General features: G+C 42.9%; 1 protein-coding gene across 1 annotated transcript; it reads right to left on the bottom strand.

The window, feature by feature from the left end:
• Positions 1-1087: 1087 nt before the first annotated feature.
• pnck (pregnancy up-regulated nonubiquitous CaM kinase) lies at positions 1088-9457 on the bottom strand (the record flags this gene model as incomplete). Its single annotated transcript, XM_080854507.1, has 12 exons — positions 9333-9457; positions 8634-8725; positions 7390-7521; positions 7103-7177; positions 6730-6868; positions 5868-5991; positions 5334-5409; positions 5010-5122; positions 4652-4730; positions 4034-4121; positions 1658-1748; positions 1088-1110 (listed from the first exon to the last, which is right to left on the bottom strand). The coding sequence occupies exons 2-12, from the start codon at positions 8708-8710 to the stop codon at positions 1088-1090; spliced, it is 1017 nt and encodes a 338-aa protein (XP_080710633.1). The 5' UTR covers positions 8711-8725; positions 9333-9457.
• Between the last annotated feature and the right edge of the window lie 9883 nt (positions 9458-19340).

Below are 19340 nucleotides of genomic sequence, written 5' to 3'. Positions count from 1 at the left end.
TTTGCTCAGACGAGCCCATTTATCTGCAAGACAGGGCTTCCCCCCTATGAAATCCATGCGAGTTGTTTTTGTGCAGTCTGTGCAGTGTCTGCCATGGTGTGAAGCCATGAGCACATGTAGAAGTGTGTTACATCGCCCCCTGTTGACTGAAAGTCAGTAGTGCATGAAGGTGACAACATCTCAAAATAATGAGGAAGGTTGAGACTTGGGTAACACCCAGAGTTTATGAAGGGAATACAGTTGAAGAGATATATGCACCATGCGTGTCTTTATTCCTATTGTATCACATGCAAATTCTCATCTGTTTAGAGAATTTAGAGAACAGTTCCATTCATAACCAGTACGTAAAAAGCATACAAATAGCATGATTCATCTCTAGTTTTCCCTCTACAATTTGATGTAGTATGTATCCGTGTTGCAAAGATGCAATGCAAAATGCAAAATGCAAAATGGTTATTGTCATGAGCTGATAAAACGTAAATACTGAAGCAACCCGTCAGTCCAAAACAGAAAGAAATGAATGTATTCCTTGTCCTCTGACCATTACAATGCCTGAGCCACATGCACAAGCGTACAACTCATCACGGAACCAATACTAAATCATCGACAGGACTATGCAAAATGAAAAAGTCAATCAATTTCAAATTGCTCTGATCTGATAGACCATACATACAACCCACTAACAATGCTACATCCACCATCCAATAGAAATACAATGCTTACACTTGGAAAAGGTTACTTTAGGAGACAATTACCCGCATGCTAAGATTGGTCATTTAGCTAAATGCATTCTTATTGTACACTCACTGACGCATTGCACTGTAATCAGGAAAATCACCTTCACGCCAACACACACACACACAAAAGCCCTGCCATACAGACACTAAAGATAAACACTGACACTGTCCATACCCATGCATAATCAGCAGATTGTACAACGAAAAGGCACTGACATAACCCAAGCTGAAGATATAGGAATGAGAGCAGCAGCTGGTAGTTAGGAGGGCTGGTAGGGCAAACCCAGACTGCCGTAGGAAACGTGCACTGACATACTGTCTGGCCTGAGGACCTGTGTGCTGGCACTGGATCACTCTAGTGGTGACTGGAGGGCTGTCAGAGAGGGGAAAGGAAGGGGGGACAGACGTTAGAGCTCCAGACAACTGTCAAGCAAGGATACAGAATCAAAGTTCTCTTGCGGAACCCCTTAAAGGTTCTAGTGAAATCTCTGGTGAAGTAATTTACTTGTGCATCATTTTCGCAGGACCCTATGAGTAGTATCTCTCATCAGGCAAGGGGTTCAAGTTTCAATAGAGAAAAAACCTTAAAGTCCCAAACTCAGTCAACGTCAAAGAACACTTTACAGTAAACAAAGCCCAAGAAAAGGACCTCTCTCAGATATTAGGCAATTTTCTACATGGAAGATGCTCATTGTTTTCTGGGCCTGACTAAATACAATGTTAGTTAAACAGGGACCATGATTTAGACACAGCAGCAATATTATAAGCCATACAGTACACCTCCTCCCTTTTATTATTATTATTATTATTATTATTATTACTATTGTTATCATTAGCATACTGGCCACTCTGATTAGTCTACCTATGACACACCCTGTCAGTGTGTTTTTACCCAAACTAACATCAGTTCTGCCTCTCACCTTTTCCAGGGGTGCCGCTTCCCACATCCTCCTCTGAGACGTGGGCCTTCTTGCTGAGGTGGCGCACCACCATAGTCGCATTAAACGCTCTCTGAAATAAAACATTCAAATACACATCAGGACCTAACAATAGAGCTGTAGCCATGGTGTGTTTTGATGTGTACACCTCCCCAGGGACGTGCACAGGAATTTTGAAGGGCAGTTGCTCTGCCCTAGAAAAAAGGGGCAACACATTCATCCCCCGTCATCGGATCGCAAATTTTGCCAATATAATTTTAAACTCTCACTAACGGCCGCTGCCACGCCCCCGTCATCTGATCGCAAATATATATATTTCCTCCAGAGGGGCAACTACAGTCGAGGAAGGCAAACGGGCAGTTGCCCGAGCAACCTTAGCCCACTCCTGTGCACGTCCCTGCACCTCCCATTACTGACTAATAACCCTCTTTGCTTATTTTTAGGTTTCCTCCGGTAGGAGGTAACCTATTGTTTCTGTTAGTATTATTTGAATTCTTGTACCATGGGAGTCAATGGCAGCCCCTAGAACCATATGGTACATTTTTGTGAAATTTGGCATACTCATTAAGGACAGTCTCTTTTTCATTCACACCAAGTTTCATGGCTCTCATTACACCACTCTAGCGCCACCAACAGGTCAAAGTTGGACTTTTGTAACACACCCAACTTTTGAACCGTATGACCGATTTTCAAAAATGAGGTACCATTGGATTCCCAGGATCAAGACGAATTAAACACACCCTATCACGTCAATTTCCGGTTATATAGATTTTCCGCTATTTCCGGTTTTATCAAAAACCTTTGAAAGCCTACTCCTCCTACAATTTTTGGCAAATCTTCTTCAAAATCACCAGAGATGATCTTCAGACCTAGCCTCACAAAAGTCATCGAACAGAATTTTGATCCTCACAACCGTTTGTCCGGTAAAGCCACTCAAATCAGCAGAAAAGGCGCCAAACAGGAAGTGAAGTCATATCTTGGCAAATCTTTGAGAAATCAACACCAAACTTGATATGACACTGGAAGACACTACAACATGTTCCCATGTGCAAAGGCAACTTCATATCTTAAAAAATGATTGATATAAAGCAAATTAGATACATTGTTAACGCTAAAATAATGCTTTACACATCAACAGGTCAAAAAGTGATACTCTGATTCAATCACAAGTTCATGTGAAGACACTTGAGAATGTTTAGTATACAAATCTGAAAAAAAGTTGACTGTAAGATGAAAAGTGGATTTTTGGTGAACATTTGAAACATGCATGCTTGGCTAATTTCTAGGGTGATTTTCAGTAGAAGGTCTCTCTCTCTGCTACTTTGCTCCTCCGTGCGTGTCACACACACACTCAGTCTCTGTCTTCACACACGCGCAGGCTTGATTTTACGCACACACATTCTCACAGACACACAGCTTTGTGTGTATACATTCTCACAGACACACAGGGTAAGCGCACACACACAACCTCCACTCAGTCTAAACTTCAAGGCAAAAGCATTGTAAATGTTGGATATGAAATGTAATATCCCATTGGCAAGTCTGCAGCATGGATTTTTCTATACAGTGACAAATTGTCACAAAATTACATTTTTCCCTGGTTCGCAATGTTTGGAGGAGGAAACCGCCATCGCTGCTTGCAGCTATATTTATTTCTTATGTTTTGTCTTTTGGTACCAGTTTGGTATTTGTTGGCAGTATTGTTCTCAGATCAGCTGCAGGATCACAATTGTTGTTTTTTTTTTATTTAAAAAAAAAACAGTTGATTCAAATAACTTCACTCTCATCTTTGAATTCATTAATTAAGGCTGAACAGTCATGTAGGAATAAGCACATACACAACCTTTGCTTGGTGCCTGGCTGAGATCACGTTCCATTTGAAAAAAAGCCCGCAGACTATTCTCCTTCTGTTACTAATGAGCCAGGTGCAAAGTCAAAGCTCCAAAAATCAATACATTATACAAAGGTGCATCAGGAAGATGATAGTGAAAGGAATGTACCCATTGACACCGTTCTCAACCAGTCCTTCTACAGTTACACACAATATGAGTAGAATGCACACAAATAAGCGCACAGGAAGTCAATGCCTTTATGTGTAAATGTGTTTAACACTTAAAAATCATGAGATAAACTTTGACTGAAAAAAAAATAAAGAAAATAAAAATAAAAATAAGCGCACAGAAGTGGTTTTGGCTTCTTGCAGTGTGACGCATTGGCTGGGCTTAAATACATGCAGTGGCAGGCAGCAGGGACAAGGGGGTGTGAACTCAAGAGCCAGTGCCAGGGGCAGATGTTCCCTGGCTGATCTGGGGCCTGTGACACACTCAGAACACTCGTCATGACAACCAGCGATCTCACCTTCCAATGGCTCTTGGCGAAGTTCTTCTGAATCTGTTCGCTAACAGACCCATGGATGTCTCTCTCTAGAGCAGCTCCTCCTGATATCCTGCCATGACACATCACACACACACACACACACACACACACACACACACACACACGATCACATACACACCCCCACACACATGTCAGCATGTCAAACTGAGACACACCAGTGTGCACTGCGGCTGCCACGGTAACGGCCTCATACAGCATGGCTTGATAGCTTTGAGGCTGGTTTATGTGCCTTTTCCCACACTGGCATCATCATCATCTCTCAAGAAATTAACCATTAAATGTACAATTACCAAAGCGGAGACGAGCTGTTCCTCTCCTCATTAAGACAATATAAAGAAAAAAATAAAAAGCAAACAGCTGTTGACATAATGTATTTTCATTAATTTACCTCATGTTGTTTAGGGGGGAAACCAGCTTTTTTCTCACTTTGCTCGGAGTTTGTGAAATCTAAAGAGTAAACTGTAATGTGGCCATGGCAACTTCCTGTTACACAACCACTGAAGTGTTTTGATGGAAAAAGTATTCACGCTATTCATGTATTGTCCACTGTCCTGACCTCGCGTCTATTTTTAATCTCACCAAGGATGCTGCAAGGCCTCTTCACAATTGTACCTCTTCTTCGGGTCCTTCTGCAGTAAGTGCACTATGAAGTCTTTCGCTGGATCGCCACGGAGACAGCAGCAGCCGGAGAAGAGAACACACAAACGAAATACACAACGATAAATGAGAGCACGAGAAAAAAAAAAAAAGGCATTTTATTGATGAGCACTCGGAAAACAAACGCTCACAAATGCAACAACGCATATTCCTCATTAAGTGTTGTCTCTGAAGTGCTTTTGGGAATTCGTCCTTGCAATGTTCTCATCTGCTCAGGTCTGTTCTAAGTGTTTATCTGAATGGCCCTGGAAGTCCAATATGCGAAGGGGGCTAGAAGTACCTGAGTCTGAGATTTCATCCCAGTATGGTGAGTCAAATTCATATTCGGCCTTGATGATCTGCTTGTAGAGCTGTGTGTCGTTCTCGTCGTAAAATGGCGGGTATCCACAGAGTCTGTGAATCACAAACTGAGAAGAGGAAGAGGAAGAGGAAGAGGAAGGCAGAACTACGCAGAGCCCCCGACAGTTTTAGAGACGGATGGACAGACAGACAGACTGCTGCAGACAGTCAGATATATAGACCCAGTATATAGAGAGGACTTTCACTTTCACATGTGCAGCCTTGTTCCCCTTAAAGAATGAAGGAATGTGTTAATGTCACTCACAGAATAAAAGAGATGACTCCAACCGCCCAGAGGTCCACCTCTTTACCATATGTCTTCTGTTGCAGAAGCTCTGGAGCTGTGACACAAGATGTTAAATCATCATGATGGACAACTCATATTTACATACAAACCTACCTACCACAGGGGCATTCATCACAAGATGAAGGTGTTATTACAACGTGCAATGCTACCCAACCTTACTCGGGCCTTTATAAACAGTGCATTTTTGCATACCCACAAATAAATGATATTAACTGTAGCAGGACTAGGGATAAGGGGCAGTGCATCTTCAACCTATCACAGATGGAGTCATACATACATGTTAACACACAGGTATGCACACACTTACATATATGCTTATGCACACACACACACACACTCGCACACACAGAAACAAACAAACAAACAACTGTGCATTTGTAATCCATACATACAAATCTAAATGAATCCGCCAAGAAGCCACCAAGGTAAGCAGGGTCTAATCTGAAATAGCATGGCACAGCATATTCATGAGATCAGATCTGCCGGTCTTACCCACGTATGCAGGTGTCCCACAGGTGGTGGACAACATGCCCTGGTCATCCATCTTGGACAGGCCAAAGTCACTGATGACAATCTTGGAATCCTCCAGTGGAGTCTCGTACAGCAGGTTCTCAGGCTGAATAACAGCACCACACGATACTGTATTATTGCCAAGGTTTCTAGATTCTAGACTCCTTCCTGATATCAGCAAAAGTGAAAAGTAATGAAATAATGAATATTGCATGTTGTGGATGCACTGTACATATGGAACGTATCCAAGACCATATGGTAGTGTCAGATAATGTGGTTTTAACAAAATAACACGCTTCATATGTGACATGTTGGCAAGGTGATATCAACACAGCTGTTTCTGGACAGAGAGATTTCAGCACAGTCCCAGCCTTGCTTACAGTAGTCCCTCTTACCCACGGGCCTGGAAACCTCCGGCACTGTCTGTTCTGTTCTGCTATTCATTGGCTCTGACACGCTTGTCTAACCCTCACCAGATGATGATGACACCACTCAATAACTTAGACCAGTGTGGACAGCAGATGAGGAGCAGGGGGTGGTCTTTCTGCTTTGGTTCATGCATACATGTGTTACTGCTGCTGCTGCTTCCGAATCCGAAAGCAGCCAGGGGACCAAATTCAAAAGATCTATGAAAGTGAAAGTGAAAGTCCTCTCTATGGCAGAGGTGGTGTAGACACACACACTCTGAAATTCACCTCTGCATTTAACCCACCCAGGGAAGTGACACACTAACCCGGAGCAGTGAGCTGCCATTGGCGGCGCCCGGGGAGCAGTGATCGGGGTTAGGTGCTATGCCTGTTGACCCCCAACTGAATGGTGACTTGGATAGTTGTCTTTGCCATACCTTGAGGTCCCTGTGGACGATGCCCAGCTGATGCAGGTACCTGACTGCCTCCAGCACCTGGCTGATGACACGGCTAGCATCCCTCTCTGTGTAGATGCCCCTCTCAAGGATCCTGTCCAACAGCTCTCCCCCTGTCACCCTACGAGACAGCAGCAATACATCACCACAGATCATCAGGTCATTTACTCAACTCCTCCCTGCTCACAGGGTGGAGACATTCAACACAGTGACACGGTTATGTCATTTTGACAACTGGCTGCTAATTTGACACTGGGCAGTTTAACTGTTTCAAGTGATTAAACACAACATTATTCATGATCAATTTGGTGTCACATCCCTTTCTTGTTCTAAGATTATGAATAACTTCACTCACAGTGTCATCACCAAATACAGCTTTGAAGGCGTTTCAAAAGTCTCCTCCAAAGAAATAATGTTTTCATGATGGATTCTACAGGACAAAGGGTGGAAAGATGTTTTGAGAATTTTAAAGTCATACCAGAAACGGATCGTTTTGTGTTGTTTTAAAAGCAAAACACAACCAATTTGTCATCCTAAAGTCTCCTGTAATTAATCGATAAGTCTTCTTATGTTTATGTTACCATGCTCATATTGTATTCAGGTAATACGGTTATCGTCACATGACCGACAATGCAAACTCACTTGCGTAGCACCGTTATCTCGTTCTCGAGCATTGATTCCTTGCCCTTTAGCGCCCTCTTGCGGATACACTTGACAGCTACAAGCCTCTGAGAGCAACGGTGCTGCGCCACTCGAACCTCTGAAAAAGAGCCCCTGACACAGAGGTTATGAGGCTTGTTTATTTTGGTCACGAAGAGGTTTCTTAATACTAGTTCACAATGGTTTCCTGTTAGTTACAGAATTGAAATTCTTTAATCAAAAACTCCATAGCTGTAGACTTCATACATTGATGCACATTTCAACTAATTTTTACGAATGTAAAACTAGAAGATATCAGAGGTCAGAAGCCCCTATCCAATGGATCACCTAGAGTTGAAGAACCGTTCTACAGTATGAAATAGTGTGGTACAGGATAGTACCACAAGAAGAAATACAAAAACATAATTAAGAATAAAAAAACATACGGTTTCGATGGCGATTAAAGTGATGGCAATATTAATGAGGTGGTTTAAGCAGGAATCTGTAGCTCTGAATACGTAACAGGCAGCAGCAGCTGGAGTGATAGCTGAAATTCTGAAAACTCAGAGCATGCCTGTTGCTGTGTGACGTGACATGACACAGGGTTCAGCTACCCCTGTCTGATGCGTATGAATTATGATTTTTTTTTTTTGCAGGGTAAAAAAAAATCAGATGTGGCAACTGTGACATTAGTTGTAGGTATGTAGCTAATAATAACACATTAGGTTTATGTTTGTAACATATTCAATTGTATTTTTGACAAAATCTAATTATTGCTGGCTCATTTAATGAAAAGAATTACATGGCTAAGTAATGACTAGCTGGTTAGGAGTTTTATTTAGTGTTCAAAAATATTATGATGTCTGTCATTGAAAATATAATGGCATATATAAATATATAACACAGTTCATTATCAGTGCAATATATTTCCATGAACTATGCACCCTTTTTGATAAATAAAATAAATGAAATTTCAATCATCATCACTGATAATTCTTCAAAGTTTATCATTAGCATTTTACACCACCCCATGTATCCATTCATCAGGTAACAGGTAATGCTATAATTTCAACTATCACTTAAGATAAGAAAAAACACAATTTGGGAATTGGTTTGTCAACTATTCAAGTGTGCTGTGGAAACCTTCTCACAGATTCCGCTGCCATAAAAATATCTTGAGGGTGTAAGAGGCTCCTACATAGGTCAAAGGCTTATAATGACACTGTTAATGGAAACACAATACCCACTCTCCGAGCTTTTCCCTCAGCTCGTACACAGCAGCGATGTCCTCTGCTTTCTTCTTTGGGTCTCGTTTCAATGGCATCTTGAAGCCCTCCAGCTGGTGGTGAAAAGAAAGCCAAGAGCACAATGTGCTCAATCAGAAATCCAACCAAGGCTAATTATTTTAATGAGACATGCTTATTTGTCCTTGTGTTGTAATGGGTGTTTTGTCCAGACTATTAAGAGTATTTTCTGGCACATCTACGATGTCAAGGTAGTCAGATTCAGTGACCGTTGAATATTACATGGGAGATATAATTCATCCACCATAGCCCACCACCACTAAGGCTATATAATCTTTTTGTTTTATCTTCTAAATGTAATTGGCATAACCACAGACGTAAAACACAGAAGCATAGCAAGCACATGTAAGAATGGCATTTACTTAAAATAACAGTGAACCACAAGAGAGTCTTTGCTGCTTTGTCATGTCTGGTGACAACGAGCAGCTTGCTTTCAGTGCGGACATGCAAGAGTCATCCCATTCATGCAGTACAACGACAAGGTATTCATGCAGTACAATGACACCCATGAAGACAAACTAAAATGCAATCACCCTGAATAGAAAAAGAGTTTGATCACATGTAAGAATGGCATCATTACACCACAACATAAAGTTATAAGGAATAGCAATACAGGTATTCGCATGTTTATGAGTTATTTACCTGTTGCTTTGCCACCGCAGAGGGGATTGTTGGATCTGGCTGATGACTGCTGGCTTCTTATCATCTGCCTTCAGCTCTTCTCTCTTTCTCTCTCTCTCTCTTTTTCTCTCTTCTCTCTCTCTCTCTCTCTCTCTCTCTCTCGCACATCTCAAAGCTCTTGGAGTGAAAATGGCATTCTTTTTACTTGAACGACCTTGCACACCCACACACCTTCACCACAAAAAGGGAAGGCCAGAGAAAACTAATGTATGGGAGAGTGATGATTTGAAGTTGGAGTAAAAGGGAGAGAAATATCTGTCGAAATGGTGATACAAAAAAAAAAAATTTTATTTTTATTTTTTTACAAATAACTGAAGGACAACAGCTGTCCTGAAGCAAGTTGACGTGTCTTTGTAAGACATGTTTCTTGCCCCTAAAAGTTGACTGGTTTCCTTTTATGTACAGTATGCCTGGACAGTAACTGTTTGTATTAGAATCAGAGGTGATTGGAGAGGCTTTGATATTGACCAATTTGAGCCTTCTGCAGGAGCACTCGTGTATTTACACTGAGGGAACATCTGTCTTCTGTTTGGTGACAGATATTTTGTAGGCTGCCAGGAAGAGAACAGTATACACCGGCCATGTAAGGACAGAGGGCAGGACGCCTCGTGATCATGATCGCCCCACTCTTCTGCTCCTCCACAGATTTGCAGATATTGCTCGTATTTGCCATTTGCAATAACTCCTCATATCACAATATGTCTCACCTCAGACCATTTGCCAAAGCTAAATTCCACAAAAATGCTAAATTGTATATATGTATATATACTTCTACGTATAATTGATGTGTTTATTTCTCACTTCAGTTCTAAAAGTAACTACTGCTATATCCCTACAGCCATGTAACCAGTTGTGGTGTATGAAAAAACAAACCCTTATATACATGAAACAAGCTGGTGCTGACTGATTCCTATTGCTATGTATAAAGATTCCATTGTGAGAAATGCATTATTGCTTTGTCTTAACTTGTCAGCACAATGAGTGGGGACAGTAAATTCATTTCTTCCAAATAGGCCCGTCCAGTTTCATTGGCAACCTGTGTGAGCAGTACCTCCACTAAGGGGCGATATAACATCACTGACAGAAAAACAGCTCTGGTATCTCTCTCCGACACAGATGCCAATTACTTGCATTGCTAAATATAAATTCCACAGGGCGTCTGTGTGTCCCCAAAACTGGTGTTTGATTATGTGATGATAGATCTTTTCAGGCTCTATGCGCTCTGACAGCCATTATCTGCATAAATAAATAAAGATGAATTATGTTATGTTATGAATGTTCCATAAGTGCGATACTTGTGTCTACCACCAAAGCTCTGTGACCTTCCAGACCTTGGATGTCTCATAACACAAGCAGAGAGATACCGCAGGCATCCCTGCCCAAAGCAGTGGCATTGCCCCAAGTTTGTCCCTGCAGATCCCAAACACCAGGCTACGCACCATGGGCGAGCGGGCCTTCTCCGCTGCAGCCCCGCGACTGTGGAACAGCCTCCCGGACCACTTAAGGGCAACACAGACACTAGACTGTTTTCAAGACTGACCTAAAAACCTTTTTATTCATAAAGGCATTTCCTACTTTTTTTTAAATGTATACATTTTCTTAAACTGTCCTTCTGTCCTTTAGCACTCTGAGATTCTGCTTGAATGAAGAGTGCTCAACAAATAAAATGAATTATTATTATTATTATTATTATTATTATTATTAATAAGTCTACTAGCACAGACATTCAGTCTCTGTAAATCTCAGAGGCTAGATCGGCAAGTGTGTAAATGATTACATTATATTAAAATGCCTAGATTCAGCATTTTGTCTTATTCTATGCCAAGGGGCTTACTTAATAAATACTCAACATCTCATCCATTCTCGGTTGTTGTGCCAAAGTCTGTTTGTGTCACATGTCATATACCACCTGTGTCACAACACTAAAACTGTCAATAACAGCTCATTCTTCGAATGTCTGATAACTTATGAGCACAACATAACCGAGCGCAGTGTGTACACAGGATACGTAAGGACACGGCTATCCACTTATAATAGCCCCCCTGATATCAGGCCCCACCCTGAACAGCAGTTTGCTTGCCTCGGATTCCTGGTAGGAGGATCTCACCTCGGTGTCATCTGAAGCCTGTCTGCATCTGTTGAGGGGGTGAGCCCTGCGAGCAGGGTCAGCTGTCAGCGCCATCAGTGTCTCATTAAGGACAAGCAGCCAGAGCAAAGAGAGCCAGTACACAGTGCATGTGTGTGTGTGTGTGTGTGTGTGTGTGTGTGTGTGTTAGTGTGTGTGTGTGTGTGTGTGTATGTGTGTGTGTGTGTGTGTGTGTGTGTGTGTGTGTGTGTGTGTGTGTGTGTGTGTGTGTGTGTGTGTGTGTGTGTGTGTGTGTGTGTGTGTGTGTGAGTGGGTGTGTGTGTGTGCTGTGGTAGCCCAAGCTGCTCTTAGGCTTCCACTTAGGTTAAAATGGGTGACCAGGACTATACAGGGCAGGCTCTAGGACCCTGGGAAGGTGCTCTGGGGACTAGGCAGGTCGGGCTTTCACTAATTGCAGCTCACCTGTGGATCGTTTGGCTAGTGGCTGATTAGTGCCATCTAGTCAAACAGAGGACTTTAAAGTCAGTAAGAGCTGACTGGAGAGTGAGAGAGACAGAGGGGAAGGCGCTGGTTGCACTGGGTGCAAGGCGAAGGGCTTCCCCTATTTTCTGTTAGTTTTGACTACCTTTGTTGTAATGTGTGAGTGCCTAAAAAGAGTTTAATAAAGAATAATTGCTTTGGAATTCCCTGGTCGCGTTGTACTGAGTGCTGGGCTGCGACATATGGTGGAGAATGCGGGCAGACTGACTCAGCTAAAGTGAGGAAGATGTGGACTATGGATCCGACGATAGAGGAGATGTTGACCACCATCTTGCAGGGGCAGCAAAGACTGCAGGGAGCCCTGCTGGAGCTCTGCAAACAGGCATCGGCTGATTCTTCTGATGAGGACCTAGATGAGGTCGTGGAGAAGCTGACCCAGGGGGCCAAGGGACTGAAGGTGACTACAATGCTTACTGCCGTGAACGAGGAAAAGCAGCGTGAAGCAGGTTACCAACCGCATGGAGCGGCTAACACTGTCCAGGCCTGGGAGGCTCTACCAAAGATGGCCGGGACCAATGAGCATGTGTTCCTGGGTGAGTTCATCGATAAAGAGGATGAATATGAAGGTGATGATGATGAAGAAGAGTGTGAAGATTATGGTGGCGGGAAAGATGAAGAGTGTGACTCAGATGCTGTTGATGAAAATGCTGATGTAGCAGGTGGTGAAGATGACCATGATGAGTCAGAGGAAGAAGTCCCTCCAACTAAGCAGGCAGCTCCAGCAAAGTTCACTCCAGCCAATGCCACCCCTTCAGCACCAGCAAAGGAAGTTTGTATGGTGAAGGCTAAGGAAGAGTCGGGGGAAGATGACCAAAACGGTGATGCCTCTGGACTGAGTGGAACAGAGTTGCTGAAAGCTGAGTTGTTATCTCGGGACGCCATCATCGAGAGGCTTCGGCAGGAACTGCTGATGTCTAACCAGGTCCGTGACAACAAGTGTGTTCCACTGAACGTCCAGGAGCAGAGGGTCTGTGAGCTGCGGAAAGAGCTGCAGGAGAGCCAGCTAAAACTGCAGAGAGAACACGGCCGCCTCCAACAGCTGCAGAGGGAGCGCGCTGCTCAGCAGAGCCAGGAGGACCAGCTCCGCTCTCAGCTAGCCGAGGCCAGAGGGCGTCTCACACTGGTGGAGGGCGAGAATGAGGCTTTCAAACGGGAGAAAGAAGTTGAGGGGGAGAGGCTCAGTTCAGAGCTTTGCTCCATGCGAGTGTCAGACACTGAGGCTGCAGAAGCCCAGAGAAAATGCAAAGAGCTCCAGGAGAGTCAATGTGCTGTTCAGGAGGCGACAGAAGACGGGGAAGACACTGGCCTGGTCTCAAGTGCACAATCGGAGAAGACAGAGAAAATGAGGGAAGAAGCGACAAACGGCAGGGTAAGTGGATGGCTCCTGAACTGCCACTGTTGTAACCTCTCTGTCGTTCTCAGACCCGGATGGCGCTGTGGAGACCCAGATGTCCTGTCCTGCCATGAAGCCTTTTTGGACTCCTGGTTCCAGCTGTGGATGTCAGGTCGTGGGCGAGGGATATATGGCATTCCCCTGGTGGCTTGGCTGCCACAACACAAAATGGCCGCCATGCTTCGACCTGGTGCACAGAGACTGAAATCTCAAAAGGAGAAAGAGCGGCAGAGAGTCCACGACCGGAAGGGGGAAGGGTAGACCTCAAAGCCAGAACGAAATGGACAGACAAACTGGGAACGTACACAGAAAGACCAAAAGTTTGAGACTGGCTAAGATGGACACTTTATGTTGCATTGCAATTGAAATTGTGGTGAAATGGACATTATGTTGTATTGAAATTGTGGTGTGTCCCTGAATGTGTGTTTTTTGTGTGACACTTGTATTTAGATTTAAAGACTTGAGTTAAAACCTTCCTTTTAACCCCCAGGAAGGGGCCTGAAGTTAAGTGGGAGGGTGTGTGGTAGCCCAAGCTGCTCTTAGGCTTCCACTTAGGTTAAAATGGGTGACCAGGACTATACAGGGCAGGCTCTAGGACCCTGGGAAGGTGCTCTGGGGACTAGGCAGGTCGGGCTTTCACTAATTGCAGCTCACCTGTGGATCGTTTGGCTAGTGGCTGATTAGTGCCATCTAGTCAAACAGAGGACTTTAAAGTCAGTAAGAGCTGACTGGAGAGTGAGAGAGACAGAGGGGAAGGCGCTGGTTGCACTGGGTGCAAGGCGAAGGGCTTCCCCTATTTTCTGTTAGTTTTGACTACCTTTGTTGTAATGTGTGAGTGCCTAAAAAGAGTTTAATAAAGAATAATTGCTTTGGAATTCCCTGGTCGCGTTGTACTGAGTGCTGGGCTGCGACAGTGCGTACGTGCGTGCGTGCCTGCACACAGTCACAGTGCCTTGTTTAGTCTGGGTGTGTACAAGCTTGCGTATTGTGTGTGAGAGTGTGTCTTGTTTTAGTGACGACTAGTGCTGCTGCATTCGGTATTGTTTGGAATTGACTAATGGCTTTTTTTGGTAGACCAGAAACACGCAAGTTATAGCAGTCTACCCTGCTCGTAATTTACGTGTGCATCAGTCTATCAGTGTCAGCCTGAGAGAGAAATAGTTGCACCTTAGCAATGTTTGTTAAGTGATAAAAATATGTTTGAATGTAAATACCACAGATGGGCTGACATACTGCAGTGTGTGTAAGTGAGAGAAAGAGAAAGACTAGTGTGTGTTTGTTTTTGTGTGGTGCATGAGTTTATGTAAAAGTCTGTGTGTGTGTGTGTGTGTGTGTGTGTGTTTGTGTGTGTGTGTGTGTGTGTGTGTGTGTGTGTGTGTGTGTGTGTGTGTGTGTGTGTGTGTGTGTGTGTGTGTGTGTGTGTGTGTGTGTGTGTGTGTGTGTGTGTGTGTGTGTGTGTGTGTGTGTGTGTGCGCGTGTAGTTTTCCATTCCTGAAATTTCAACATCAGGTCAACTACTGCAACAAACCCTGGGGAGGTGTACTGAACCTTACTTTGTCCAGTGGCTCTGGAAGGCTGTGTGTGTGTGTGTGGGTGGGTGGGGTGGGTGGGTGTGTGTGCGTGCGTGCGTGCCTGTCACAGTGCCTTGTTTAGTCTGATTGTGTACAACCTTGCGTATTGCACTCCATGCCGTTTTGGAGTCTGGCGGGAAGACTGAGAGGGTTAAATATGTTGATGGTGTCAAGGGTTTCATGGCTAGGAGATGCACTAGTAATTGGGTATGTGTTTTCTTGCAGATTCATGAACTTGAAAATATCTAAAGAGGTTGAACAACAGAATTCTATACAAATTCTAACGTTTGTGTGAAAGAAGTACATGTGTGCCTTCTATGTAGAGGGTCTTTAAAGGCACCCAGTGCATCTTTCGAGGCTTAAAAATAAACATTCAATTTCTAGTCTTTTTTACACGTAGTAAGTTTCAATAACTCCATACCATTACATACCGACATTCAAGCAGCAAAGATGAGACGTCGTTGTGTGGTGAGAACTGATAGAAAAGCGATAACAACAACAATCGCCGCCATTTTCTTTATTTTTGGGTAACCTACAATAAATAAAGCAGGTTCCAGTCAATGGAAAAATGGCTTCTCCCCACCGGCGATTGTTGTTGTTTACGATTTTCTATCAGTTCTCACCACACAACGACGTCTCATCTTTGCTCATTGAATGTCGATATGTAATGGTATGGAGTTATTGAAAGTTACTACGTGCAAAAAAGACTAGAAATTGAATGTTTATTTTTCATTGAATGTTTACATAAAGTTGCACTGGGTGCCTTTAAGTCACAGGTCCCCCCTCTATTGGCCATCAATACTTGAACCATTAGGGGACACTGGCCTGTTAGACTTTTGTAGGTAGTCTGACATGCCTTAATGTTTTTTGTAATTTTTCTCTAACTAAAAACATTGATGCACAAGTGGCATATACAGTATGTAGAAGATTAAAGGTTTCTGGGGGTGTTGTTTTTATGATTATAGGACAAACACTTGCGGGGCTTTAAAGGCATATTGACAACAAGAACAAAACAATATTTAAAACCTTTAATCTTCTACATGAATGCCATTTGTGCATCAATGTTTTTAGTTAGAGGAAATGGTCCCCTATTAAGGAGTGCCATATAAAGGTTAAATCAGTGCACTGGTATTTGTGCCACATCTTATCTCTGGTGTACTAAACGCGTGACCTAAGTGGGTGTAGGGCGTGATCTCTTTACCCTCAAACCACACAACTGTGAACCAGTACTGGAAACTGTAATTAGAAGATGACCAAATTAGACGAGAGGGCATATCATTGTTTTGAAAATAGTTTGGCAAATGCTCCGGCATATCCTGACATGAACAGTGGTGTGAGCCAAGTGACCCCTCCTCTATATCTGTTTATTAACTGAAACCTGTTTATTTGAGTGCTATATGTACTTGATAGCATATTAACTGTATAATATTGGTCTTTTGTTCATGGTGGAGTTCAAGTAGTCACTGCGTCACTGTTTACATTCTGGGTATGTTAGCTGCACAGCACTGTAAAGTATCTGCAGTAATTTCCTATCAGTAACTGCGGCATTCACTACCACCTGTTCTAATGAAAAATGTTATCAGTACACTAAACACAGAACAATCAGAACTATCACTGAACCACGGCTCTGAACCTATTGCCAGTGGCTCCTTGCCTGTTGTTAGGCAATCAAATGGTGTTTTTTCTTAGACGAACCCAAATATATTTCTCGTGAAATTGAAGTCTGGTCTGTACTGAAACTCTTTTCTGAAATGTTTCCAGTTTCTAGGAGTGCGACGTTGGTTCTCAAAGAAATTCAAAACACTTCAAAATGAAACACAAATGCAAATAAATGCTACAAAGTCATTAATGAAGCACTACTACAATAAAATAATTCAGAGTTCATGTTTAAGAAGCCAGTGAAAACAACATATTTTTAAAAGATTGTCAAGGGGAATGCTAACAGAAGGTGAGCAAAAGCATCCATCTGGTTCACAAAAGTGTGTGAAACACTTTAAAATGCATAATATACATTCCATCTGTCCCATATCATCATAGATAGCAAAAGGAGTGAGAGAGTGTGCTGTGATCTGGTGTGGCAGCTATTTCTAAAGTGCCATTAAAAAGGCTCTAACCTTTTGCTGGCAGCTGCTCCTCAATCACATGGTCTATTCTAAACTAAACTTAGAGCTAAAGAAACGTGTAAGTGCAACCGTAGCAGAACTCCCCTCCAGGGTCGGGAAGAGAAGTGCCAGGATATCTCACACTTGCAGTGCTCACAAAGACATCTATGATCCCCTTGTGCATACCAAGGTTTCAACACACGGGCTGATTTAAACATTGCATGGTACAGTACCGGGTCTGCAGTATAGAGTAACCAGCTGTGGCATTTAGCTGCCCAAGACGGTGTGGATTCTAACACGTGATGCAACTTAAAATGCAAACATAAACAAACAAAACAAGCAAATATACCATGAAATGCTATAGGTTCTCCATTATAAAATGAAATGAAAGTCTCTTTAATATGAATAACCTTTACTGAACATTAGACCTAAGGACATGGAAGGTATGGACATCTGAGTAGAAAAAAAATCCTGTAACAGGAATATGCTGTTCTCGACTCCGGACACGAAGACTTAACTCTTCATTCCCCTGAACAGAACAGACACCAGTCTTCCTGCTGTGAGAAATAGTATCCATGCCTTGACCTTCTCAAACAAGTCTTTTAAATCTGCCCCCCACAGAGCTCATAACTGTCCGTGAATTATGACCAGGCAAGTACAACATTGAGGTGGTGGTTTGACTTATTACTATTAAGTCAATGCCATCAAAAGCTACACTGATTATTCATCTTTTCTTCATTTTCATTATCTGATCGAAACTTGACTCCAGTCTGATGTCTGCTATACGACTATTCCCATTACAGCAATGACCAGATGTCTTCCCTCAAAGGTCATAGAGTTAGTACTATGTCTATTTACAACATAACTGTCTTACTCCTAGATTGGAGTATAAATTCCATTCAATTTTATTTTAATACGATAATTTGTACAGCGCCTTTAACAATAGACACTATCACAAATCACTTTACAGAGCCCAAGGCCTAACCCCCCCTAGAGCAAGGTCAAGGACGACGGTGGAAAGAAAAGCCTCCCTTTTAACAGGAAGGAACCTTGAGCGGAACCCAGCTCAGGGGAGGGACCCATCTGCTCCAGGCTATAGGTTGCATTACTTTAATAACAAACCAAAACACTTAAATGTGGTTGTAAGTTCTGGTATGGAACACAATAACAAATGGGGAGTCTTATCATGATAATGTCGTCTGACCCTGGAGAACATTCTGCTGGGATATTATGTCATCGCAGTGTTGTGACAAAGCAGGATAGTTGCAGTATGTTCACCTAGGGTACAAACTCTAGATGAGTCTACCGGCTAGGTTATCTGTATTACTTCCTGTGATGACATACAAGGAAATGCCAGAAAGATAACAAGCCTATTTATTGACAGTATGGGGTCAGAATTACTACTATTATTACAATAGACAGCAGCAGTTATTTGACGGCCATTTCATTTGAGAAGGTTGCTTTCATCATGTTGTAAAAAGAGAAATTAAACTATTACTGTTTGTTATAGAGGTGAATTTACTTAACAAGTACAGTTAGCAAGAACATTAGCATTAGCATTACCACAGCATCTGCCATGCCATAGGCCCGGGTTTTGTGTGTTACATTAAGATACATTTGCCTTCTCAAGTGAATATATAGCATTAGACATGCAAATATTGACTAAGCTAAATGTCTCCAAGGCCCATGTGACGACACCTGCCGACAGGTCCAGAAGCAGCGTCCGTGTCATGGCATGTCAGTGACAGTTGGGAGGGAAAACAATCAATGACTTCCAATAAAGAGGTAATGGGGTAGATACGGGCTCGTTACCCCACCCAGCGGTCCGGCGTTGAACAGGCTTTAGGACGCATAGCGGTCGGAGTAGTATGTAAGCCCGACCAGTACGTTTAAATTTTTCTGAATCAATCAAGAGGGATGCAGAAGTATATTGAGGCCTTAAGCCTTTGTGAATTTTAATTTAGGACAGTATAGCCTAGAGCAGGGGTTCTCAAACTTTTGCAAGCTGTGCCCCCCCAAAGCTAGTTAGGGGTAGTTGAGGCCCCCCCCCGCGCGGCCCGCGTTCCGCCGCCCGCGGCCTTCAACTACACCACCATATATAGATAGATAGGTAGATAGATAGATAGCATATTGTTATTGATAGGCCTGACATGTCAAAGTTAGGCTATTGTTATTGTTAGGTCCATATAGGAAAGTATTATTACAAACACTTGTAAAGAGACACAGTGTTGCATGTGTGTCTGTGTGTGTATGAACAGATACTCTGTCCCCTCTACC

Source organism: Sprattus sprattus (assembly GCF_963457725.1).
Source record: "Sprattus sprattus genome assembly, chromosome: 16".
NCBI lineage: Eukaryota > Metazoa > Chordata > Actinopteri > Clupeiformes > Clupeidae > Sprattus > Sprattus sprattus.
The sequence above is the reverse complement of the archived record's forward strand: the minus strand, read 5'-3'. Positions and strand labels throughout refer to the sequence as shown.